The sequence below is a fragment of the Lagenorhynchus albirostris genome, chromosome 7 (genome assembly GCF_949774975.1).
Source record: "Lagenorhynchus albirostris chromosome 7, mLagAlb1.1, whole genome shotgun sequence".
In the NCBI taxonomy this organism is placed as follows: Eukaryota; Metazoa; Chordata; class Mammalia; order Artiodactyla; family Delphinidae; genus Lagenorhynchus; species Lagenorhynchus albirostris.
In genome coordinates, this window is record NC_083101.1 from 35,559,068 (window position 1) to 35,586,884 (window position 27,817).

The following is a 27,817-nucleotide window of genomic DNA, read 5'->3' on the forward strand; positions in this document are numbered from 1 at the left end:
TTTTCACTAGCAGAAAGAAATATGAAGAGGATTTTCACCTTTACAAGAAAAGGTGAAAAGTGAAAATAGTGTTTAGCATTTGTTTTGCAGCAACCATATAGAGACAGTGAGCACCCGGAGCAGTGAGAGTGGCACCACCAAGCTCCTACCCCAGGAACTACACTCAGCATTTCGGCATCAAGCCACCATAGCTTTGAACTGTGTCTGTGAGCATCTGTGCTTTATCTCCATTTATTTTTTGCATTCGTTAGAAAGATGTGTTGTAAGGTAACTGCTGCTTTGCTTTACAGCTACTTTGGCTTAGGAAAGGTTTCACAGGAACGCTCTACTTTCAGATAATGGGGAAAATCTGTACCTCTTAGGAAGAAAGTATGTGAAATATCTGCATAGAATTCAGCTGATTTATCATAACTTTGTCATTATATACTCAACTTGTAATTCTTTTTTTTTCTTAACATCTTTATTGGAGTATAATTGCTTTATAATGGTGTGTTAGTTTCTGCTTTATATCAAAGTGTATCAGCTATACATATACATACATCCCCATAACCCCTCCCTCTTGTATCTCCCCCTCACCCTCCCTATCCCACCCTTCTCGGTGGTCACAAAGCACCGAGCTGATCTCGCTGTGCTATGCGGCTGCTTCCCACTAGCTATCGATTTTACATTTGGTAGTGTATATATGTCCATGCCACTCTCTCACTTCATCCCAGCTTACCATTCCCCCTCCCCGTGTCCTCAAGTCCATTCTCTACGTCTGCGTCTTTATTCCTGTCCTGCCCCTAGGTTCTTCAGAACCATTTTTTTTTTTTTAGATTCCATGTATATGTGTTAGCATACGGTATTTGTTTTTCTCTTTCTGACTTACTTCACTCTGTATGACAGACTGTAGGTCCATCCACCTCACTACAAATAACTCAATTTCGTTTCTTTTTATGGCTGAGTAAATATTCCATTGTATATATGTACATCTTCTTTATCCATTCATCTGTCGATGGACACTTAGGTTGCTTCCATGTCCTGGCTATTGTAAATAGAGCTGCAATGAACATTGTGGTACATGACTCTTTTTGAATTATGGTTTTCTCAGGGTATATGCCTAGTAGTGGGATTGCTGGGTCATATGGTAGTTCTATTTGTAGTTTTTTAAGGAACCTCCATACTGTTTTCCATAGTGGCTGTGTCCATTTACATTTCCACCAACAGAGCAAGAGGTCAACTTGTAATTCTAAGATACTTGACCAAACTGGCCACCATATACTTAGAAACATAATTTGTAGATTTTAAAAACTAGGAATCATTCTAAATATACACTAAGTATAGAAAATGAAGTAATGGAAATCTGTACCTAACCATTTAGCTTTATCAAATCAACATTTACCCTTAATTTAGTTGTTTCCCCCTAAGCATTAACGATATAATGAGATCCTCCGTCTAACTCTCCTTCCCACTTCCCATTCATCTCCTTCCCTTTCCAGAAGCTGCCATGGTCTTAAAGTTGGTCCCTGCCATTCTCATGTTTTAATACTCTTACTATTAATAAATATTCCAATAAACAATAGTATAACTTTGAAGTGTTCAGATTTCACAAAAATGGTAACATTCTGTAGATATTTTGAGGTATTTTTAGGTTATAATAGTTTCACAGACTAAGGTGAGTGGTGTTCTTTGGATTATCTATCTGAATAGATAAGGTTTGGTAACACTTGACTACAAACCTACCTGGGTCTGGTATATTTTGGTGGGGAGAATTCTGATTATTAATTCAGTTTCTTTAGTGGTATTGGTTCATCTAAGTTTGTTCTTCAATCATTTTGATTAATTTATATTTTTGCAGAGAATTATTTATTTTAGCTGCATTTTCAGATTTAACATTGAACTTTATTTTTTGTTTGTTTTTTGGCCATGCAGCATGCAGTATCTTAGTTCCCCCACCAGGGATCAAACCTGTGCCCCCTGCAGTAGAAGCACAGAGTTTTAACCACTGGACAGCCAGGGAAGTCCCTAACATTGAACTTTATGAAGTTTATACAGTATTCTTTAAGTAAAAAATTATACTGTATTTTAAGCTATTTACACTTTTTCACTCATTGTTTATTTGTATCTTTTCCTTTTCTTTGAGCAGTTTTTCCAGAAGTCTCTTTTCTTTTGAAAAGAAAATGTTTTCAAAGAACCAGCTTTTGGTTTTGATGATGCTATTAATCATGTTTTCTATTTCAGTAATTTTGGTTCTTATCTTTATAATTTCCTCCTTCCAACTATCTTCAGATTTAACCTGTTGTTGAGTTTCTGGATCTTTTTGGGCTTTTTTGGGTGTTGAAAGTTATAAGGCACACCTATAGGGTAACATAAAGAATTGCTTTTATAAATCACTATCCATGGTGGCACCAAGTTTCCAGAAGAAATGATACCCATAAAAGATCTAGGGGCTTCCCTGGTGGCGCAGTGGCTGAGAGTCCGCCTGCTGATGCAGGGGACACAGGTTCGTGCCCCGGTCCGGGAAGATCCCACATGCCGTGGAACGGCTGGGCCCGTGAGCCATGGCTGCTGAACCTGCGCGTCCGGAGCCTGTGCTCCGCAACAGGAGAGGCCACAACATGAGAGGCCTGCGTATCGCAAAAAAAAAAAAAAAAAAAAAAAAAAGATTTGGGTCGAAGATTCTACTATGGTTTGAATGTTTGTGTATCCCCCCACCCAATTCATGTGTTGAAATCTAAACCCCAAGGTGATGGTATTAGGAGGTGGACCCTTTGGGAGGTGATTAGATCACAAGGGTGGAACTCTTGTAAAAGAGACCCCACAGATCTCTCTAGCCTCTTCCACCATGTGAGGACACAGCAAGAAAGTGCCATCTATGAGGAAGTGGCCCTCACAAGACACTGATTCTGCACCATGGTTGTGGTGAGAAATAAATTCCTGTTGTTTGTAAGCCACTCAGTCTATGGTAGTTTGTTTATAGCAGCCTGAAGAGACTAAGACAGATTCTATAGAATATTAAGAGCAAATTACAATTACAAAAAGGTACTAGAGCTCTTGATACATTCCCAGCGCCCCACTCATCCTGGAGTAGTCTCTTTACATGGTAAGTACTGTTTCCTATTGCAGTTTGCCTCATATGGAGCTGCTTATGATTGTCCCTGCCTCCCCAGTTACAGTGAGTGGAATTAGGGAAGGGCGATGCCACATTCCCCTTAGAGTATCTTTCACATGAAGAAGCTATTTATTAACATCTATAGAGCTGAAGTTCTGAAACTGAAGGGGAGGGGCCCGCAGACAGCTGTAACTACCTGCCCAGTCTCCTATTTGGATCCTATACAGTCTAGACTGATGTGGCTCTACAGAGCTATACAGTACTATAAACACTTTCCAAAGCTAAATGTAAATTATATTTTGATTATCCACATCGCTGGTCCCCTCCATTAGCACAGACAATTGATAGTTGGCTATATAATTTATCTACTATTCTGGATTAGCCACACCACTGATCTTCTTCATTAGTGTGGATAATCTAGAGTTCTTCATCTATGGCAGCAATGAGGCTGCCAAATTTGCTTTATGGTAAATTAAAAATTATCTAAATCTAGATTTCAGGGATAAGTTCCAAATGCTTTTAATATATTTCCTATCTACATTAACAGGAGTGACTAGTAAGCAGTATGTGTCCAACTCTAACTGTTTTTCCTTAATTGAACAAACATAAATGCTAAAATTATACCCTTTTGCTTTAAAGAGGTAAGCAAGCATAAATTGTACATCTGTGTGATTCGTGTGGCAGTGGACTGCTTATGTGAATATGTTCGCTAAACAACATCTGAGTTTTGGCAACAAGGAGGAATACACAGAGCAGTAAAAGATCTAGAGATGATAATTTTGCAAAAACAAGGTATTCTCAAACTAGCTTTTCAGTGTGATTTCTATAGAAGTGAAGTAATTATACTGCAAGGTCCCTCCGTCTGTATCCCCATACCATGGATCTGATCACATTGGAAATATCAAATCAGTGCTGAGAGCTCTCCCTGTACAACTTCTTTGCTTTGGAAATAAAGAAACTGGAGACCAGGGAGAAAAAGCGGGTTGTTTTAAGTCACATGGTTAAGTCAGTAGTAGAGCAAAAATTAAAACTGAGGATCAGAGCTCCATCCTCTCTTTCATATTCTATCCCTTCACTCCATGGTCCTGCTGTCCCAATGTGGAAGAAAAACTCCATCTGTTGATGGACTCTGTCCCACACTTTTTCTTCTCCAGACTTTTTGTCTCTCCCCGTATCGTAGAGCTCTGTCCCCAAGGTCTGCACTGGTGAAGTGCCATGGTCAGAACTCAACACGTGGCCTGCAATACCGTTCCATCCTACTGCTCACACCTCTATCCATTTTGTAGACTCCCTACCTCTGTGTGCTTTCCACCTCCTGTCATCAGATCTGACTTGATACTAGTATATTTTGGTTTCTAGGCTATTAGAAGCCTATCTGGAGACTGGGAGTGTATTTCTCCATACAAATTTTCTACTTCTTGTGCCACTGCCTTTCCTCCTCTGTCTCAAGATTCCCAGAACATATGGGCTGTGAGTCTATTCTTATTGCATCCTGTCTCTGGGATGAACTGTTGCTGTTTCATGCTTAATGAGATAACTGGCTAGGAGACTCACTCCCACCTCAGAGCAGCAAGTTTCTGCTTTGACACCTCAGTATCTAGAATACACACAGTTTGGCCCTTTCAGTTAGGGTTAGGAAATATGCAGGTTGGATAGGGAATTGGGGCATTTGTGGGGTAGGCAGGATGGCTGATGATGCAGCACCTCTGTCTTTCCACTAGCGAGTGTCAGGGTTTGCATGTGAGTGGTAAAGATTTAACTGAACACAGTACCGGGGAAAACCAGAGACACTGGAGAACTATATAGAAAATCTAAAAATCACGATTTGGCTGGGTCAAAGTACTAGTAATCCTAAGAACTCGTGAGAACTGTAACCATTCTATTGACTACTATTATTTGTCTGAATGATTCTATGAGCTGTATTTGTTTTAGACTAACATGCATGTAAACTTAAAACATTTAGAAGAATGTGCTCTGACAGATCTGTTACTCTGGTAGGGACAGAAGTAAATCAGTTGAAAATATATTAAGTCTTACTTCAAGATATTAGTTTATAAAAGAAATGTGTTCAGAATTACTCGGGCTCATCTTTCAGCAACCACTCCTGAACAACAGAACGCTTTATGCCCAAATTCCACTTAAACTTACATGTCCGTAATGGCCTTCTTGCCCGCAGTTGTAGCAATACACTAAGGCTGATTGTCCAGAAGGGGTCTTTGGCTTTTTGGGTGGTCCAGGTTTGGTCTGCAACATGAATATTTGTGAAGATTTAGTGAATGTCAGAAGAAAATTAAAACCTCGTTCTTTCCAAAAGAACTTTAAAAAATATATATCCTCAAGGTTTTTATTTATTTATTTTTGGCTGCATTGGGTCTTCGTTGCTGTGCACGGTCTTTTCTCTAGTTGTGGTGAGCAGGGGCCACTCCTCGTTGCGGTGCGGGGGGGTCTCTCCTGTTGCAGAGCACGGGCTCTAGGCGCGTGGGCTTCAGTAGTTGTGGTGTGCGGGCTTCAGTAGTTGTGGCTCGCAGGCTCTAGAGCACAGGCTCAAGTATCTGTGGCGCACAGGCTTTGCTGCTCTGCGGCATGTGGGATCTTCCCGGACCAGGGCTCGAACACGTGTCCCTTGCCTTGGCAGGTGGATTCTTAACCACTGTGCCACCAGGGAAGTCCCAGGAGGCAGTATTTCTAAGGAATCACTTACCTAACAAAAGTTCTTGGGACTTCCCTGGTAGTGCAGTGGGTAAGAATCTGCCTGCTAAGGCAGGGGACACGGATTCGAGCCCTGATCCAGGAAGATCCCACATGCCACAGAGCAACTAAGCCTGTGTGTCACAGATACTTGAGCCTGCGCTCTAGAGCCCGCAGGCCACAACTGAGCCCACATGCCACAACTACTGAAGCCCATGTGCCCTAGAGCCCGTGTGCCACAACTACTGAGCCCGTGTGCCACAACTACTGAAGCTCATGTGCTCTAGGGCCCACGTGCTGCAACTACTGAGCCCGCGCACCTAGAGCCCGTGTTCTGCAACAAGAGAAGCCACCGCAATGAGAAACCCATGCACTGCAAGAAAGAGTACCCCTGCTTGCCACAACTAGAGAAAGCCTGAGTGCAGGAACAAAGACCCAATGCAGCCAAAATAATAATAATAATAATAAATAAATAAATAAAATTAAAAGAAGAAAAGAAATACTGCCTCCTACAGTTTAGTGTGGAGACCCCATATTCAGATGGTTCTGTGTATTGAAGTGTGTAACATAACAATTCTTTTATTCTTAACATCAATGTGTGCTTTCCTCACCTTCCTCACTCCTCATTCCATTCCGCATTGTGCCCAATACTGTGTTACGTATTAGGTATCTCAGAGCATAAAAGCCCAGTAGAACATGACAGACATAAAAATAGATAACGACAACAATGTAAGCACAGTGATAGAAGCGTGTACAAGGTATTAATGGAGTGAAAAGGAGGACCCATCATTGGATGGGTAACGAACTCAGGTAAAGCTTCCCTTGAAATATAAAAAATTTAAATTTACTCTAAAAGAATTAGATGTAAATTTGTAATTTTGTACAAATTTCCATTTGTAAATCAAATGGAAAATTTTAGGTAGAGGGTAAAGAGAAATTAGGATGCTTTTCAGGTTTCTAACTTGGGTAAACTGGTGAGCAGTAGTGTCAACAACTGATTCAGAAAAGGTAGGAAAAGAAGGCAGAGTCAATTTAGAGGGAAAGATGATGAAGTCTTTTTTGGATGTTGAGTATCTAGGTGGAGACAGATGTCCACCAGGCAGTTATCTATGTAAGATAAAGCTTAGAAAACACATCTGTGCTGAAGATTAGATCTGAAAGCTGCATTAATAGTGGAGGCTGAAATGACCAGAGTGGACAGTATCGCCATAGCCAGATGAGCAGCAGTGAGCTAAAGATGGAACCCTGGGAACAACACACGAGGGGCAGGCAGAAAAGCCTGTGAAAGAGACAGAGAAGGAGAGGTTAAAGAACGCAGAGCCACAGAGAATAGTCATAGACCTTAAAGTAGTTTCAAGATGGATGAACTGATCTACGATGTCAAATACAGCAGAGAAGCCTAGTGAGATTAGGGCTGGCAAACACCCTTAGATTTCGCACTGTTCATGGATAACTTTATTGTGAGAATTCTGGAATCAGTAAGAAGGTAGAAAGAGTAGAAAGCAATAGGTTGAAGAGTGAAGGAGATGCATTCAAAGGTGGTAGAACTATAAAGAAGAGGAAGGAAGTGATTACCCACAAAAGCCAGAACAGTTGTTACTTCCTATGGGGAGAGAATAGAGCACAGAGGGTCTCAGGGTAGCTGCAATTTTCTATTTTCGAACACAGTGGTGTCATATAACTTAAGTGTGTTATATAACTAATTTATTAAATTGTACACATATGTCTGATGCACTTTTCACTATGTATATTACATTTCATAACAAGAAATGTTTAAAAAATGAATGGAAGTTGAAGAAAAGTAGACAGTAGGTATATATTATTTTAAGAAGCATGAGTAAGAAGGGGCAAAATAAGATCAGTCAGTACCTAGGAGGAGGATTTGGTGGAGTTTGTTATTAGAACGGGAGAGACCTGAACATGTGAGAAAGCTAATAGAGGTGGAGAAGTTGAAAACACAGAGAAAGGATGGATAGAGCAAAACTCCTGACGTGGCACGGGCTTTAAACAGGAGGAAAAAAAACTAATTCCCCCCATATTTTTTGGAGATTGAAAGGATGAGAATAAACTTGGATAAGTTTATTTCTTATATTCTTTATTGGGTGTCTACAAAGAGGGCCAACTAACTGGTCTGTCAACTGATTTTGTTGTTATTTAATGTGGCGAATAGGTGGTTTGTGGGATGTTTTATTTTCTCAATACAGGAAAATAATCTGTAGGTTATAAAAATAACCTTCTTCAAACAACTTTACTTTTAGCTCCATTTCCTAAATTGAAAAACGAGGATGACAATAACCTGTGAGATGTTTTCTAATGAAAATACAAAATGGAATTTACAATCTCAGCTATTACCAATTGGGATATAATCAAAAACACAGTCAGGGACTTCCCTGGTGGTCCAGTGGTTAAGACTTCGCCTTCTAATGCAGGGGATGCAGGTTCGATCCCTGGTCAGGGAGCTAAGATCCCACATGCCTTCGGGCCAAAAAACCAAAACATTAAACAGAAGCAATATTGTAACAAATTCAATAAAGACATTAAAAATGGTCCGCACATCAAAGAAAAAAAAACAAAAAACAAGCAAACAAAAAACACAGTCAACAAATGTTTTATATCCTCTAATAAAAAACGTGGGTCATGAATTAAGACTAGCTAAAAGCCATTAAATACAGTTTTTTAAAAAATTAATTAATCTATTTATTTTTGGCTGCATTGCATCTTCATTGCTGTGCACGGGCTTTTTCTAGTTGCGGTGAGCAGGGGCTACTCTTCATTGTGGTGTGCGGGCTTCTCATTGCGGTGGCTTCTCTTGTTGCAGAGCACAGGCTCTAGGTGCACGGCCTTCAGTAGTTGTGGCACGCGGGCTTCAGTAGTTGTGGTGCACGGGTTTAGTTGCTCCCCAGCATGTGGGATCTTCCCAGAACAGGTTCAAACCCGTGTTCCCTGCACTGGCTAGCAGATTCTTAACCACTGTGCCACCAGGGAAGTCCCTTAAATACAGTTTTAACTGGTATGCACATAAGCATGTGAACTCATGCAGCGGTTTACAAATTTGTTCAGGTAGTAGAGCACCGGGAAGACATGAAATTACTATGCAGAAATAATTTTTCCATCTAAAAGATAACTATGTTATTTGATGTGATACAAAACTGCAACCATGAGTATATGTGGTTTAAGAGAAAGAAATAAAACCAAAAGAGGGGGTACCATGGATGTGAAGGTAGAACAGATAATGTTTCAAGGAAGAAGTTGTCAAAAGCTACTGGTGAATCAAGTACAACGAAGACTACAAAATCCATTGGACTTAACAGCCAGGAAGTTGTTGGCAACTGGAAACTGGTGTGAGCAGTTTCATTTGAGAGGCAGAGGCACAAGCCAGATTGTAAGGGGTTTATTGCAAGTAGAAAGATGCTAAAGAACAGAACACAGATGACTTTTTCAAGAAACCACACTGTGTATGGGAGAAAGGAAGGGGAGAAGTAGAGCAAAATGTAAGTCCAAGGATGCCTCCATTAGTGACATTTACCAGAGTGCTGGGCACATGGCATGAGCATCTATATACATTCTTTCATTAATCTATTCAAAAAATAATTATTGAGTACCTAATACATGCCAGATACTGTTCTAAGATCAGCTAATTGAGAAGTGAGCAAGACAAAAATCATTGCTCACATCTCCAGTGGTGGAAGACAGATGAACAAAACCAACAACACACACACACACACACACACACACACACACACACACGGACAGTATCAGATAGTAATAAATGGTATGAAGGCAATTAAAACAGTTATGTAAATGAGTCATTGGTGGTGACTCAGATTGACTTTGGGGGAAACTCTCACTGGGAAGGTCATTTCTTATAACAAAAAACCCCCAAGTATGTGACCACTGGGGAAACAGCATTCTGGGCATAAGGCATGGGGAACAGGTAGTGCAAAGCCCTGAGGTGAGCATAAGCTTGCTATATTTGAGTATCTGAAAAATATCTATAACTTGGAAGTGTAGTAGGTGAAGGAAGACCAGGAGAAAAGGAGGTTCTAAAGGTGAAGAGGGGCCAGATCATAAATAAGGGTGAAGAGCGCTGGATTTACTTCATGTGGCATGGGAAGCTAGTGTGAAGCTAATGGTATGGGCTCAACAACTAACTGGCAACTGTTAGCAGAGAGTATAACCAATGAAAGAATAATCCACCCCCCCCAATTATACACATTCTCTGAAAAACTTACCTATGTTTAATAGTTTCTCTACTTATGTTTGTGCAAATACATGACAATTTATCTCTGAGCCCAGAATTCTAGATTGATTCATGAGAAGGAAAATACGTTCACTTATGTTTAGTCCACGGAATAAGAGTTCCATTGGTTCAAATCTTACACAAAAGGACAAGATGAATCAGGAAGTAATTATGAGGGGAGCTGATGAGAACTAAATTAGCAGGGATATCCAGACATTGGAATGGATACAGGTAGGGACTTCCTCACAGGAGGGGCCACCTGTACCCCTACGGGTGCTTCTGGCTTCTCCTTGGGAGCGCAGAACACAAGGATAGTCACACTACTACACAACTCTTCAGTGGTTCATTCCTATCACCTCCTCTCAGAGTAAAGGCCACAGTGCTCCTGATCCTCCTTTCCCTATTTCACCCTCTAGAATACTAAACTGGTTATTTATTACGTTTATCGTCTGCTTCCCCATTTCTAGAATGCGAGGTGCATGAGGGGAGGGATCTTCATCTAGTCCACTATGCATCCCTATGCCCCAAATCTAGAGTAAGTGTGCAAAGTATGGCTGGCAGGTCAAATACAGCCTCCTGCCCGTTTTGTATGGCCTATAAGGTAAGAATGATCTTAACATTTTAAAATGGCTTAAAAATTTTAAAAAAGAATGTTTTGTAATATGTGAAAATTATATACAATTCAAAATTCAGTGTCCATAAATTATTGGAACACAGCCAGGCTGCTTTTCATGCTACAGGGATCAAGTTATGACAGAGACCATTGACTGCCAAGCTAAAATATTTACTGTCTGGCTCTTTACAAAAAAAGTTTGCCAACACCTGACCTAGAGCATAGTAAGTGCTCAATAAATAGGTGGTGAATGAGTAGATGTCACAGCCTCTAAAATTTTAGAGTGAAAATGAATTATGCAGCCAATAAAAGTATTTAAAGTAGATATGAATACTGAAAATCTCTGCTACTGATTGAGGATACAGAGCAAAAGCTTTATAGAATTTCTCTGAATTTAATTATTTTATTGCTTAAGTTTGAGGAAATTACAAGTAGTACTAAATGCTGTTCCATCTGTCTGTAGCACTCTTCTCCCAGGTAAATATGGTAAGCTCCTTCACTTCCTTCAAGTCTTGGCTCAAATGTCATTTTCTTAGTAAGGCCCTCCTAACCACCCTATTTAACGTTGCTAGCTCCTTCCAATTGGTGTTCCCTACGCTGCTTCGCTACCCTCCCTCTCTTCCTTTTTTAAAACTCCATGGCACTTACTACATCTGACATACTGTATATTTTACTTGTTTGTTTTGTCTATCCCCCAACATGAAGGGATTCTGTTTTTTTGTTCAGTGCTGTACCCCAGGTTCCTACAACAGGCCTAGGCCTATAGTAGGAGTTCAGCAAATATTAATGAATGAATAATCAGGTAATGCATATATAAAGTACACGGCCCATAGTAAGCATCCAATACATTTTAGTTATTGCTAATAATTTGGATACTTTGGGAAATTATATCAATTTTTATGTCATTAAGGGACAATGTATAAAATTATGCTTTGATATATTAAAAAGGCTGAATAAATTAATACAGCTTCCTAAGCATCTCTCATACTTTACCTTGAGAATTAGCTATGTACTCTGGCAGAACCAGGAAGGAATTAGTAATACAAAGAGAATAGGAATCAGTCTTATAGTACCAGTAATAGAGACATCCTTCTTAACCAAGATTTTGAAAGCATGTTTCATGTTGATACTTATTTTATCTTGAAAGAAATCTCATTCAAAAAGCTTCATATTTAGCCCCACTGTTCATTTATGCCCCTGGATGAAGTGCAAACATTTGGATGTTCATTCATCTGAATAATATCACTAGTTAAAAACTTCCATTATTACTAATAAAAATAGCAACAGTATTTATATTGTGCTATGGAAATTTAAACTGTTTCACAATAATTAATTAGTAAATGACATAACAAACACTATCTACATACTCTCATTTTAATAAACTATCATGTACTAGGATTTAATAGGAATGAAATCAGCCTAGATCTTACCTAATTAGAGAACATTTCTGTATTAGAAAATACAGTAGTGAAAACTCAATAATTATTTCCAGTGGACAAGTTTTCATACTATGATCTAACAAAAATCCTACAGCTACTTAAAGTGTTAGAAATATAAATTTGTGACTCAATATTTCTGCCTTGGAGCGTGTCTTTATTTTTAATTAACAGTAAAGGTCCAATTTAAAGCAGAATGTGTCAACTGATTAGCTCTAAGTTCAAGATTCTGTCATACATGTCTGTACTGCAGACAAAAAGTTAAATGCAAGGGAATGAATGTAGTTTTTAGAACTTTTTTTAAAGTTAAAAGATTTATCTAAAGACTTTGACCCAATGGATAACCAAATGAACTATTTATGAAAGCAGATCTTTTTCTTTTTTTTTTTGTTACAGACATTTAAATAATCTATATTTGTAGGGTGATATCTTAGAGATTACTTTACTATCAATATATAGAAGTAATAACCTGGTAGATAGCGTTACCTATGAAAGGTCCATCCCATCTGCTATTCTTGCTGAAAGCTTTTCATGCACCAGTAAACTCAGTAAATATCAGAAGATAAAGCATAAGCCTACCATGCCACGGATTTACTCCTAATGTCTCCTCAAAGTGCAGCCCGATGCAACGATTACAAATGATTTTCTTCTAATGTCATTTTACATAACCCTTTTTTCTGCATGAGTAGTTAGTGCGGAATGAATGAATGAATGCCATTAAAACAGTTAATCATTATCTAGGACACTGGCCTTACTCCCTTCACTACTAGGAATCTCCATGACAAAGGCCAAGAGATCAAAACGCCAGAGCTGCCTCAGTGTCCTATTTCTAACAGTAATTTCTTATGCAAATGACCTGTTGGGCATCTCTCTCTGTGACCTTGAGCTGCCCTTATCTAAACTGACTTTGATCCAATGAGGGCTTGTATCTAGTTGAAGCTCATTACTATATACGATCTGCAATCAACTGCACTAACTAAAGGGAATTTTCTACTCTTGTGAATGCAAAACAGACTTATTTTTAAAATCATGCATATGCTTAAAGACTAGACTATGTTTTTTATTAATCTAATTTGTTATATGAGTATATATTAAAAAGCAAATATATTAAGTACTTGAAGTAAGTGTATTAATGACCAAATGTAACATTGATAAAGCACTGAGCTTAGCTCCAGTCCTTCTGAACATTTGTATATCAATGTTTGTATATACACCTCTCAAATCAATTATGTCACATTTGTATATACACCTCTCAAATCAATTATGCTTTTCATGTTTGAAAACTACCTTACTCTTTCAAAAATATTTCCAATTTCTTCTTTTAATAAACTCACTAACAGCACAAGCCTCCTCCCAATATTCAAGTATTTTAAAATATTCAACCCAAGTAATCAAATAGGATTTGCCAAGACAATGTTACAACAAACCAAAAGCTTGCCAACATAGTCAAAGTCCACTAGTTGAAGTGACCTAATGGCATGAATTTGACATTTGAGCAAAACAAAAGTTTGAATTTAAAATATACTTTTTCCCCCTATTTGAAGATACTATTTTTACTACCTACTCTAGAGATCAGATATAGTTTTCTAAGTATTTTATTTAGTTTTATGAAAAGTAGCCAGGGTAAGAATGGATGCCCTCCCTTTCCTTTGGTATTGTTCACAATATAAATGCCAACAGAAATGTAACTGGTACATATTCAAGGAAAATCACAGCTGGGGCCTAAAGGAATCAAAGGAAGAAATTTTAAAGTTGGGCAAATAGTTTCGCAGTGAACTGAACCAAAGCTGAGTCTGAAAAGGCAAAAAACGATTCCATATGACCAAAGATACAAAGGCTAATGTCTTGTCCTCCATTTTCAGTGTTTTTCTGGGGTGGGTCCTCACACCTGGGGATCTGAATTCCAGGTCTATTCCACCCACGATTTTAGACAAAGCCTTCCATTTGCATACTGTTCTGACAAATATTCACAGTATTACTTCCCTTTGAGAAATTCGGGGAAGAAGGTCTCTCCTCAAGCTCAAGGCTTTGAAACTATTTTAAAACAAAGCTTCCTTTATGAAGATTTTTAAGTTTTCCTCAGTGAAAAGAGAATTCAATTGCATTCCAGTGGACACTGCTACTAATTTCCCCTACATCCTAAAAATGCCATTAAAAACACCATATATAATGATATACCTATATTTTTTATGTGTTAAAAAACTATGTCATGTACCCAACAGACTCCCAATCCATTGGGTAATTCCTTAATTAGGCAGATTTTTGAAACATGTATTATGGACACAACAGACCGGAACGTCTCCTTTGGAGCATTTTCTAGTCTATCGGGTGATTACATCATTAAGCCACACATGCTATGTAGAAAAAATCCTTATGAAAATTCATGAAAAAATGTACAGCACAACATTAGCATGCAGCAGACGTGTATGCTTTTGATATTTTCTCTGTTAAAAAAAAACTACATGAAGTAATTAGTCCAGGTCATGAAAACATGAGAAAGGTACCAGACACTGGTGAAAACGAAAATTGCAAAAAATTGCATTTCTCATGGTTTAGCAGAGAGTAATTTGCTTTATTGGAAAACAGATTCTAAAACAGTGTTCATTTGAATTGCAGCAGAATAAAGGGTGTTGCTTTATTGATTTGATATTTCCTATGTACATGTAATTTCTTCCCTACCCCTCTTTTGGATACTCTTAAGTTTTACAAGCCAATGGGCTGAAGGTTGCAAATGACCAGTGTGGTTATTGACGTCCTTGAAGTACTGTATGTTTGTATACTTATATCTTCATTTTACATAACCTAGAGTGTAAGGGGTTACATGACTGTATCTTTTTCAAGTCAAAACTATGCTACAGTAATAAGAATAGAAGTAAACTGTTGGTATAACTCCAACCAGATTATATATTCACAATGTTAAGTGTTAGGCAAAATCTGAAAGCCAATATATTTGCAGACTAAAATGAATGAAGCATAAGTTTTATAAAAAGGAGCTATTAAATTTATTAATTTATGATTTTTCTTTTTGTAAATGACATTCTACCCCTACCCCCCAAAAAAGCCAACAACAAAAAAGAAAACCTCAGTAAGCAGAGAACAATGAACATATGCAAGACAGTAAGGATCACAGTAATTCACCCCCTGAATGTTCTAAATCTTCATGGCTTAAAAGGTATCCCAATTTTCTCCAAAGGTAGTGGCATTTATTCACTGGGCCATAGCTAATTTTACATGGAATGCAAAAATGTTAGTTTAAGTTTAATTTACCACCCTATTTAAATAAATCCAATGTAGCTCTCAAACTGCAGAGCTATCCCTCTGTCTATTTTAATTTTAAAGTAAGTTAGCAAAGGCTTCCTTCTTAATCCCCAGAGACTACCTACATAGTGACACAAACGCACAAATTTATGACAGCAACATAAATGCTCTTCTGAAGTAATGTGCAACATTAAGTGAAAATCGTTTCCTGGAAAGATATTATAGGTATCTATATTTTATTTGCCATCTTAAACATATCTGGGTCTTTATGGCCTTATTTTAAAAATGTATTTCCTTTTTATATTTCCTGTGCAAATGGACTGCATAAATAAGCAATGTGCTATGAGGCTTCAGACCAGCCGATAAAACCTTTCAATTTTCATGCCAGCTTCTTCTTTTGTAATTCAAATCCGCCTGGAAACTGGCAGCTCTGAAAACTGAAACAAGCACTGCCACAAATACCTTGTAATGCTATCGACCTTGTCTGCCCATGCAGTGAGAAAGGGGGATGCGTATGTGTCTGCAGCCATCCAGATAACACAACTCATTTTTTGGGGGGTGGGGGGGGATAACAGAAGCCAGCCCCAGACTCTGCACCCAAAGCAGTCATTACCAGTCACACTGGAGAATAAGTCTCTTCAAAATACACAGTGCATTTAAAAACCATATATGAGGCTGAGCCACTGCTGTCATTACCAATTTTAATTTAGCTCCTTCAGTTTGCCAGCCAGATAAACTCTTTAGTGCTGTTTTTTAATCTATTTGCCACATTTTATGTTTAAGATTATAGTAATATGGACAGGAGAAGGAATCACTTTTAGGGGAAATAAAGAAATAGATCCGCTTATCAGCGCCCATCAGAAAGTTCATTAATCAGCCAGGCTTTGTGCCCTCTAAATTGAAAGGTTAAATAATCCTCTCAGGAATATTTCTTGGCCCCTCCGCCAATTGTCCGGTGAGGAGCTGCCATTCATAGTACGAGGGATCGGTGACAGGGTATCTTACCACTGTTTGGACCCCAAACAATGATGGACAAATGGCCTGGTTTACAAAGAACCTTTTAGTACATGGATGGAAAACGACCACAAGCTTTGATGGAGGGTGGAGGGATGAGGAGGGCATGGAGACAGTATGTGGGGGAAGGGAAAGAGAAGAACACATACATGTGTGAATCCATGGATATTTTATCTGAATGTTTATTGTGGTAGACTATAAAACACAGAAACCACATTAATATACATCTACCAACCACATGCAGGGCTTAACATATTCAAATCTGCTTATATATTTTGCATACAATTGCACATAAACTATCACTGAAAAATTGTAGAATAAAAGAGCCACAGCTTTATTATATTTATTAGCTAATACACACGGGATCCAAATAAGCCCCGAGATTTTCATTTTTGCCATAACTCCATATGACTTACAACACATACTTCTCCCCCTCCCCATACCCCACTCGTGCTTATTCTACTGAAATACTCTTAACCATCAGTCACAAAGATAGAGAATCCCACAGCTGTAAGTACCTGTTTAAAGGGGGGAAGTAATGCTTTTTTGCTTTTACAATATGCTCCATCTTAGCTCCTACATGTCTTAAAGAACAAACATGGAATAGGAATGCTCTTTGAAAGAATACCAATCACATCCACTGAGGAAGTGCTTAATTTTGTGTTGCCCTTTTTGCTGGACCTATATGAGAATACGGGTGGGAGACTGCAAAACAACTGAACAAGCTCTTATAACTCAACATTTTGCTGTGAAATCAGGCTGGTTTCTGGCATCAGTCATGTGAAGGCCATGAAGCAGTTTTACCTGAAGTGCAAAAAACTGATATGCTATTTTGTTTCATTTCTCATCTGATTAACATAAACCCTCTACCACTAGCAGAAAGTATTATATTTGGTTATGATACATGACTATATTCAGATGACACTGAAGTTACCACCTAAGAATTATACATTTATTAACAATATATTTTTTCAAAATGATATCATTATATCTTTATATGGCACACATTTTATTTAGTCATTTTCACTAAAAGAGAAAGTAAGTATGTTTGTGATCTACTCTTAAAAGTCTTTATAATGATTTTTAGGCAAATCAAATTAAGAAAATAATTTGTTTGCTGTAATTTAATTAAAAGTTACTTACCTACATTTCTAGTAAGAAGACAAGCATAAATAACTAGAAAATGAAAACTGAGGTAAATAATTTTAACAAAAGGCACTGCTTGTGGGGATTTTAATTTCAATAACTATAAGGAGGAAAAAATTTTTTTTCCTCCTTATAAAAAAAGCATTACGGATCTCCTCATCATAGGCAAATAAAAGGCTTCACAATATATAATCTGAGTTTGGGCTATTAGTCCAGTTGCTGTCTCTACAGGAGTGAGGAATTTGTGGGTTTGCTGTATTGGAGCTCACAGAGTGTTGAACACAGGCTAAGTGTTAGGTATTGTGCTAAGTACTTTACATTTATTATCTCACTGCATACTTATAACAGCTCTAGAAGGCACTATACCCATTTTTCAGATGAAGAAACTGAGGGTCTCAGAAGGGAAATATTTTAACTAGGTTTGCATATCTAGTAAATGAAAGAGCCAGAATTTAAACCAATGTTTGATCCCAAAGCTGGCATTTTTTCCCCTATATTATGATAAAAAACATTCCTTAGTAATTTCCTCAGAAATAAGTCTGCCCTTTCAGCCGAATTTTATAGCACATTTTTCTAAGGACTTCAGTAAAATGAGAAGGAAATGCGGTACAAAGACAAATAAATGAAATGTGAGAGATCCAAGAAAGAGAGAATTGAGATTTTATTATATAAATGAAAGTTAAGGAACAACCAAAACTTAGTTCCCCTAACTGAAAAGAAATGTGGGTAATCCACAAATACATGTAAAGGAACAATATTTATGTAAAATGGGTATTTATAGCCATGGATATATTACACATTATAAAGATGACCTTATAATCTAGCTAATAGATTTAATTTTGTATGATTTTTGAAAATCGGAATTAAAACATCGAGACAGCTTTATTACCAACTGATTCACACAGTGAATTATTTTTACAAAGCTAATATGAATTTCTGAACATTCCCATTGAATATTTCTTGTTTTTAAAATGTGATCTGCCAGTGTAGTGGTACACCAATTAAGGTGACAATCTCTTTTAATTCCAAAGATACTAAAAATATATTTTTGGTTAAATGTCTTCTAAACATGAAGCATTTTTCTTCATATAATAGTTTTGATATTTCTAAAAAACCAGAATTGTTGGTCTTGGAGGACCACTGCCGAACTCAAAATAGCTGGAAGAAAATATTTGCAAACGTACAAAAATATGACTCTCATGACTTTCTGGCATGTGGGGATCAAATGGCAGATGAATTTCAAGTCTAAAATCTGACTGAGTTTATCAGTAATTCATTAACTTTTAGTCTTTTAAGAGATTTTGCTTCTAAAACCTTAAACTTAATTCAACTTAAGTTTACAACTGTAGTTTATACCATAACAGAAAATGTAACACGAGTTCAGAGAGACTGTTCATGTCAGTAACTCAAGGGGTTCTTTCATGAATCTTTTCCTGCAGATTAGTCAAATGATTGACCAAAACCTTTAAAGGTTATGGTTGATCATGACTGTGAATGACTAAGTGATTCCTAAATACTTAAGACCTGTTAGGAATTACTGTAATCTACCATGTCATTCACATGCATGACTACTAAAAGGAATGCTTAATACATATATCACTGGTCCAGTATACTTTACTTCTATTCTTGCACTGAAATGTCCAGAGAAGATCATGACAAGCTCAATCACCTGCAATATATTTATTTAAGGAATACGTGAATCACCCATTCAAAGTACATATGAAAAATAATCACTTGAATATGCTAAAATTATTCTAATAGTTGTATGTTCTTTACGTGTACTTAACATGACAAAGAATAGGCACCATTCAACATTTCAGATTTTTGAACTCTAATTTATTATATACTGTGCACTGTTAAACTTCATGGATCTTGAAAATTCTCAGGCTACCTGTTTTACATTCATTTTTGTCATAACAGGGACAGTATTTCAAAGTGTAGAGCTTCAAGGAAAAAAACAACGTAGTTTTCTTTGGGGTTATATGAATAATGTATGTGTTTTTTAAGGAAAAGAAAGAAAATATTTTAAAAATGTTATATATATATATAAAAATTATAAATACTTAGAAATTGGAATTTAATTACCATAAAATTTAAGTATCAAGAAGAAATTGCCCCTACAATAACTAACTATAATTCCTTTGTAAGTAAAGGTGAACATAACTAGGGAAAAGAAAAAAAGTTAGAAAATTTTGTTCAATTACATTTGAACAAAAGTCCAAATGTAATTTTCCATCTTTCTATCATCCTCAGGAGAGACATTTATTAACAGGTAAGAAAATAAAGACCACAATAGGAATTTCTTTACATTTTTAAAACAGAAGTAAAACTTGAAGTCCATACAGTAAATATGTAAGTCTTAAACGTAATAGACTTTGCTGCCAGCCACTAAGGGGCATATAAACAAGCACAGGCATTGTTTTGTCAATTGAAGAAAGGAAGTTGCTGTTAGAGTTTTAGATTCAATTAGTTTATTATTAGCAACATGTACTACATAAAAAATAAATAGAAATCACGATGATGGGCGATTAGGACATTAAAGATTTAGAAAATGACAAAAACACAGCTGTTTGTAGGCCAAAACATTTGTAAAGAATCTTTTCTAAATTGTGTGAATGCTACATACTTTTCATTGCTTGATTATCTGAAACACTTAAATCTACATTAGAATTATTTTCATAAAGCAAATCTACATTAGAATTATTTTCATAAAGCACTTGATATTATTTAAATATATTAAAACAACTACTCAAAATATTCCATTATTGACTTCCCATTTAAAACTAATTTTTGCATTAAAATATTAGAATCAAATAAGTTGGGCATTCTCTCTGAAAGGGATGACACTTCAATATTTCTGAGACAAAATGAAAATATGAAGCCTCTCCCATGTGCTTCAATAAATAGAAATAAACTATATTCAAATCTAATAATTTTATTCTACTCCCATTCAAAAACAAGTTTGTATACACACAATGTCTAGAGATCTGAGGCAACACATTGTGAGAGGAAAAATAACATATGCATTTATAATTCACAACGTTCACTTTTTTCCCCTTCCTTTTACAGAAGCTTTAGAAAATTGCTTTTTGATGATTTGGCAAATTGTATTTATTTTTAAATGAATCTCATTTATTGAGATTGATAATTCCAGGTTTCATTTGCTTTGAAATTGCATTTTCCAATTGCTTCCAATGATAAGTTCTAGCAAATGTGGTCCAACATGCTAGTGAAAAAAATCAGTTGACCTATTCTGTAAATGTAGTAATTATCTTTTACACTAAATTCAAAACATGGTAAGACTGAACTAAAAAATTATTAGCAAAATGTTGACATTAAATTCTTTAAGACCAAGGTGAATGTTTAAATAAATATTAATGCATTCACATAAATTTTCCATTTGAAAAAAATCTTTAAAATTTTGGTCACTGTCCAAATGTATTTCTATCTCTGTTATCACTGATGGAGTTTTAGAAAAATAAGTTATCAATGATTATTCAGAAAATTCTTTTTATTCAGACCCCAAAGTAACTTGAAACAGAAAGCAGTGTGATTTACTTTATAAGTACTACAATGGAAAAATGGCCCTGAGGTACCACAAAATAGTCATGTACCATCTGAATCCTCAGAGCATGATTATATTCACCTCAGTAGTGTTCTAGTATTAAGGGCATTTTTAATAAAAACTAAAACTCTGAAAATTTGACGGAGATGTACTATCTTAATAGCAACACTTAACCACAGTGATTCAAGACATAGAGGAAAAACCCCTACAATTTAAACAAGAGTATTCCCAGTTCTTAAGGAAATTGGCAAAGTGAATTGAACAACCAAAAATAAGAGCCTCCAAAATGAATTTATAAAGTCTTAGTTTGTGATAATTTGTATGCCAGGCCTCAAAAAAACGTATGAAGAAAAGTTTATTTAAATAATTCTAAAATAGAGTGAGGCCTAGTTCTCACTGTATTTGAAGGTAATTGACATTTTAAAATGCAGTATGTAACCAGTTCTATTTCCTTTGATACACACACACACACACACACACACACACACACACACACGAAAAAAGAAAGTCCTATCTCTTGATATCTACTGTGTGGATGGGGTTCTTGTGGGTTTCGCAGTTCTGCTTATGTAGCCGAGGAGCTCTCAGATTCTGAGATTTAGGATTCCCAACATATATTCAATGAAGAGAGAGAGACAGAGAATTTTTGTCCATGAAAAGAAAAGGTTCTGGTTTGAGGCTGACTTTTTAAAACTCTTTTAGACTCTTTTAAGTTTTTCTCATTTTAAGTTAAGTAAAATATATTCCATTTTAGTATTAGGTAGAAAATTGTTACCCACCCTAACTTTCGTCATAATTCCAGGATAAAGCCCTTTGTACAGCTACTGCCTCATAACCAAATTCCACTTTCTTAGTCTTTCCTTCTGGACTGTAAAACATAGTTCTAAAATTAAATTTAAATCTTTTGACATTTAGGGTTACCTATTCTATGGTATGGCAGAGAATGTTTTAGAGAGTAACATTTGTTTCCATACGGTGAAAATCCAGAAAACACATTTCTAAATTGATGTTTCCAGGTAAGGAGAGAAAACTGAGTGGCAAGATGGAATGATATTGTTAATTACTGTCTATAAGATATACTCTGGCATTCAACTGGTTCAGGTAAGACTACTATTAATTACTAGTAAACTCAGGTTACAAGCCTTTCCTAGACTAGAAAGGAAGACAAGGAAACTACTCCTCTCCATGCCCCTGAGAGCAAGTATTTTACTTTTTGAATTCTAGGCATTCCAAACCTTACACATAAAGAAACATTTAAAACTTAATTCTTCCAAAAAGGTTACATTTTCTTCCTGTTTAAACTTTTAGTTAAAATAAAAGGTAGTAGGTTGTAACACATTTTAACAATGCACATAAAGAAATCCAAGCGCAAAATTAAACATAAAAGATGTATTGTCCTTTTTGGTTCTTAATACATACGGACCCCAAATAGCAAACTCTTGGTTACTTTTTTAAGTAGATTAAAAACAAGATTAACAAAATGTCCAAAGCATGTCAAATTATAGCCTCTACTAGTTAAAAATTCTGCTGGTTGTAAAACTCTGTTGGTGGCCATTTTGGCCTAGGATTTTTAATATAAATGAGACTAGAAATGACAGGGGATGGGGGAAGGGACTTTCCTTCTTGAATAGTTAAAGAGGGAAATTTTTTTATCTAGAATAAGTTATCTGAAAGATGAAAAAGAATATTCAAAGTTAGGCTTTACCAAAATCTGAAAATATAACAAATTAAGATATAAGAACAGTGCTATATTACTGAAGATTTAAAAAACTTTCCAAACATTTTTTGAAGGAGGTAAATACATAAACTATTTGGAGAAATTATTTAATTGCTAAATAAAAATCATATATTTTTCTTTTTCCCATGCCGGTCTCCAAATTGATAATCTAAAGTCATTAAATTACATGACATAATTTTATAGTCATTAAAATATATAAAGAAAAATGACATGGCCAAATAGTTGTTATAATATGGATACATATGTACATATACAAAAATATATGTAGTGCCTTAGAGTTTTATTAGCATGTACCGTTTAGAATGATGGTCTTATTTTTTTATTAATTAAGTCTAGTCAAGTCTGGTTAAAAAGCTATTCTATTCATATAAGTTGTAAAGGAGACTTTATTTGATCTCTCATGAAATTGCTGAAAATAGTGAACACCTCTCTTTTTAAATTTTCCTCTTATTTCAGAATGAGGAAAATGTGTTTTAAGGAATCTTTGATTTGATTTGATTTCACAGGTCCATTTACACCAGTCAACTTACTATCTTTCTTATGTGTTTGAGAAATAAAACTCTGTTTAACCTATAGACTTTTTTTTTTTTTTAAAGAAAGTGATTCCTGGATAGACCTTAAATTTAGTAGCTAAACTTTAGGTTGTGTAAACGTCCTTCTATTCTCACTGATTGAGAGTCAGATAAAAGCAATAGAAAACTTCTTAAATGTACACATTTCCAAATCAGATATACAAATCAATTTCTCCCCTCAAAAAGCATAGTTTATTTTGGGTAAGAAATGGGCATATTTTGGTTAGAAAAAGAAATTAATCAACGATTAAGTGTAGAAATACCCAGTTTTAAGAAGATTGGTTTAAATGAATATACAATAGCAGTTCTAACCTGGGCTTTATTACTCGGTCATTGCCCTGATTGACGCCACATTCACGTGTGAGGGCTACTATGAGTCAATAGATGGCAGTCCATCGCCTAGTAAAAGAGCTGAAGATGACTAAACTCATCATGCATCTTGCTTTCATTCAAGATTAAATATTGCTCAATCGCACACATTAGGATATTTCCTATATGTATAATTATTTGGCTATTTTGCTGGATTGATATAGATGTACATGTTTATAAATATACTTGTTTTGCATTTATACTTGCACCGTAAACTAACTCTTAATGACTAATTATTAATTTAAACTTGATAATTATGAATTGTGATAGTTATTTCAATATTACTTTGAAAAATTAATCAGGATTCCAAATTAAGACAAACTTTTCAAAATGATTTTGTTAAACTTATAGATAGAATATACTGTAATTTCCCCAAAGGCAAATTCGTTTTGTTTTTATTTTTTTCCCCCAACTATTCTTTTTACAATTTATGTTTTTCAAAAGCTACAATATTAAATGAACCTTCAAATATCTCTGTTATACTAAACATTGATTTCTATCCTTCTGTGACAGTTATATAAAAGAATGCAGGTGCAAATAATGAAAAGAATGGCTTTAAAATAGTACTTTCTATACTTCAAGTTTGGAATTTTCTAACTTAGGGGAGAAAGGAAAATTAATGCAATGTCAAATCCATTAGGCTATTACTTAAAAAAATGTTGATGAAAAACTTGCTATACAGTTACAAAGAGTGACTGTTATCTTGAAAAGTGTAATACATGATTGGATTCCAATTAAATTTAGGCTAAGAATTTCACCATAGCCTGTTAGGATAAAAAAAAATTGCTACCCTAACACAAACATATTCATGAGTTACACCTGTAACATATATGTGTAACGTGTGTGTGTATGTGCGCGCTCGCATGTGCATGTATTTATTTAAATTTTTTTTTGGAGTAGGGGATAACACTAAAGATTTTTAACAAAACCCAATTTGGGATTGAGGATAGTTAAGGAATTACAGCTTTTCTACTGAGAATCTTTAAACAAATTAAACAGTGATAACAATGTGAAAACAAACCACTTGGTGTACTTCTTGGGCTTGTGATAGGCACAACTGAGTCTACTTATTGGTTTATTTTTACTCCATAAGAGGAGAGCAGTAAGAAGACGTGTTTTGTAGAAACTCTGCCCTTTCTATTTTTACTACGTCTTCCTATAAACAAAACTTTTTAATAAGTTAAACTTTAAAGAACTGCTTTAAAATATACTGCATAGCTGTATAATTACAAGAGTAATTTTTAATGTTGTCTCTTGCTCAGCACAACATATTTAATACATTAAAAGAAATGACAAGTAGGGCTATGGTGAATTATTGAAATTATTTAAGCTAAATAATAAAAATAAACTGACTTCATAATATTGAGCATTAACCAATTGATTCCACAGCAAACTATTGTTTTTGCTCCTACTTAGCCTAAAATCACACTAAGAGGAAACCATAGAATTAAATAACTTAAATGGTATTAAGCAGATATTTATACACTTTGAATGTCAAGAGAAGCTTAAGGATATGACAGTTGAATTGTTCTATATGAAAGATGCACTAAGTTTTTTCTAGCTTCACTGAAAAATATGTGTAAACATTTCAGTAAAGCCAGAAAAATGATAATGGAAGATAGTGTGGACTGTATGCTTGTGGACTGTAGATACAACATTTTAAAGATGTTGGATTACTACTATTTTTTTGCTTCTAGCATACTTCTCCCCTTTAATTTAATGAATGTGGTCTAGGAAGACTGAGAAATACCATGATGTAATCGTTAAATGATGTGAGTAATAAAAGACAATCAAAATCTTTTAAGAGCAGGAAGATAAACGATAGAGGAGTGGGCAGGGGAGAAGAGAAAAAGTGTATTATTGCTTTCTCAGTGCAAAAACTCTTCAGATGTTTATTATCTTCCGGTAGAAGATGCTTGTCTATATTTTATGGTCAGCAGTTCAGAGCAGGGTAAATAGGCTGGGTCTTGGGGAAAATAAAAACGGTGTTTCTACTTACCGTTAGGTGATACTGCCTCCAGATTTCTGGGCAAGCCTGGAAAATAAAAATATTGATCAGCTGGGAGCATGAAACAAGGTACTTTACAGCCTGTTGGTTTTGGCATAACCCAGCATCCACTGGTGTCGGTCACAGGAAAATAAGAAGCTTAACAGAAAGGGTCTGCATTTCAGCTTCAAAAACCTGGCTAGACAGTTTAATTGAATTTTACACTGGTTTAACACACTCCCTGCCATTGTCAGAAAGCCAGTTACAAAGTTTTCTCTCTTTTTTTTCTTTTCAGGTTAGAAGTTTTGGGTACTAAGATGTGATTAAGAGCCATAACTCGGTTAAACTGATAAATGAACAGCAGTGGTCAAAATCAGTAAGACTCACCAAGTACACCTTCTAAAAGAACATTTTGAACCTTGGTAGTATGACAGAAAACAATTTAATAGCAATTGCTTTTAAGAAGCCTTCGCAGTAGTTATATATTTCTGATGTTTTACCTAATCACTTGCTACTAACTTTCAATACTCTATGACATAGATAACAAGAGTATTAAAAAAGCAAAACAAAAAACAACCTCAAGAATCTGAAGTCCATGCCTTTTCCCTTAAAAGTTGTCTTCTCCATCTTTACATTTATAGAGATATAACTTTAAAAACCCAATAAAACCTCAATACTTTGATAAAAGATGGATTTACCGAAACCAGAATAGGTAACAACAAAACAAAACAAAAGCAACAGCAGCAACAACAACAAAAACCAGTTAGGAGATATTTCCTTATGGATACACATATAAATCTTTCCGTATGCTTACATTACGACTCTGTTAAGAGACACTTCTAACTGAGCTCTTTATGAATTGTTGATCAGTTTACTATCTTCTCAGAAAAAGAACTGTTGAAGACAGAAAATATTTTTAATAACTATATTATAGCAATGATTTTAATAAATTAAACCACCAAGCTAAGTAAATGGCAATCCTTAAAGTGAATGTGAATTTATAGCTTTTGTTTAAAAATGTGTATATACACATATGCATATACATACACATATGCATACCTAAAATTAGAATGAGTTAAATCTTTTTTAAACCTTTATAATCTTTGACATATACTTTGAAACAATTCTTTACCTGATCTATCATTCCTCTTTCATTTATTTTTCAGGGTAGGGATAAAAGTAACAAAGATGATTCACACAATCTAAAAATATTATGGGTATGGCAATAATTCAGAAAATAACTTTTGAATGGCAAAATCTCTACTGATTATACCATCATTAGTGATTAGATCAAAAAAAAGTAGATATGTTCCAACCATGCTGAAAATTTTATCCATTACGCATCTTAAGCTTAACCATCCAATGTAATTTTCTAAAGAAAGGTGTGTAAATTAGACAAGTTAGTGGTCAGCTTTCCAATATAAATGTCACATTCATGTAAACTAAGGTGTCTGACTAAAAGAAAGCCACTTATAGACAGTAATTTCTGGATGAACAACACTGATCAAAAGGAAACTATTATTAGAAAGTAAAAAGTAGCTTCAGAAGCAAAGATCATGTTAGGTACCAAATAATAGACACAAACTTGTAGGACACAAAAGTTCTTACAAATGTGTGTGTTATGTATGTACACACACATATTTTTTATAAACACATTTACACACATAGATCTAATGTACAATATACCCTTAAATATTCATTCCTACCTTCTATCATAAGCTTTTGCTGTATATATATAATTTGAGTTGGATTACTGTAGAGATAAGCAAGCAGTTATTTATACATTAGTTATGGATAGTTCTTGATTACCACAGTGTCCTCAGAATAATACGGTTGAAAAATCACAATCACTGAGTTGTCATACACTGGCAGAATGCCACTCTACCATGTGACCTTTTCTTGTGTTGCAGCAATTTAGTAATAAAAGAAAGAATTACTTGGTTTTTGAACAATCATCTGATTGCTCTGTATATGAAGATGATGCCTGATATAGAAAATTAGTACTGGAAGACATGAAACTTCTTTTCTTTTATTAGACAATACTGTTACAATTTTAAAAATACTATTTTGACTACCTCATAAGTACTTTTATTCAACATT

At 35.5% G+C, this 27,817-nt stretch overlaps 1 protein-coding gene across 6 annotated transcripts in view; it reads right to left on the reverse strand.

Moving 5' to 3' along the window:
- ZCCHC7 (zinc finger CCHC-type containing 7) overlaps positions 1 to 27,817 on the reverse strand; it is a 297,645-nt gene that overhangs the window by 65,580 nt on the left and 204,248 nt on the right. For all 6 annotated transcript variants that reach the window (XR_009541549.1, XR_009541550.1, XM_060154820.1 and 3 more), the window contains exons 6-7: positions 25,730 to 25,765; positions 5,240 to 5,335 (exon numbers count right to left, since the gene is read on the reverse strand). Coding sequence is in view for 4 of the 6 variants with exons in the window: in XM_060154820.1 (XP_060010803.1) it covers positions 5,240 to 5,335; positions 25,730 to 25,765 (132 nt within the window). In the remaining 2 variants the exon portion in view is untranslated. The remainder of the gene's footprint in view (positions 1 to 5,239; positions 5,336 to 25,729; positions 25,766 to 27,817) is intronic.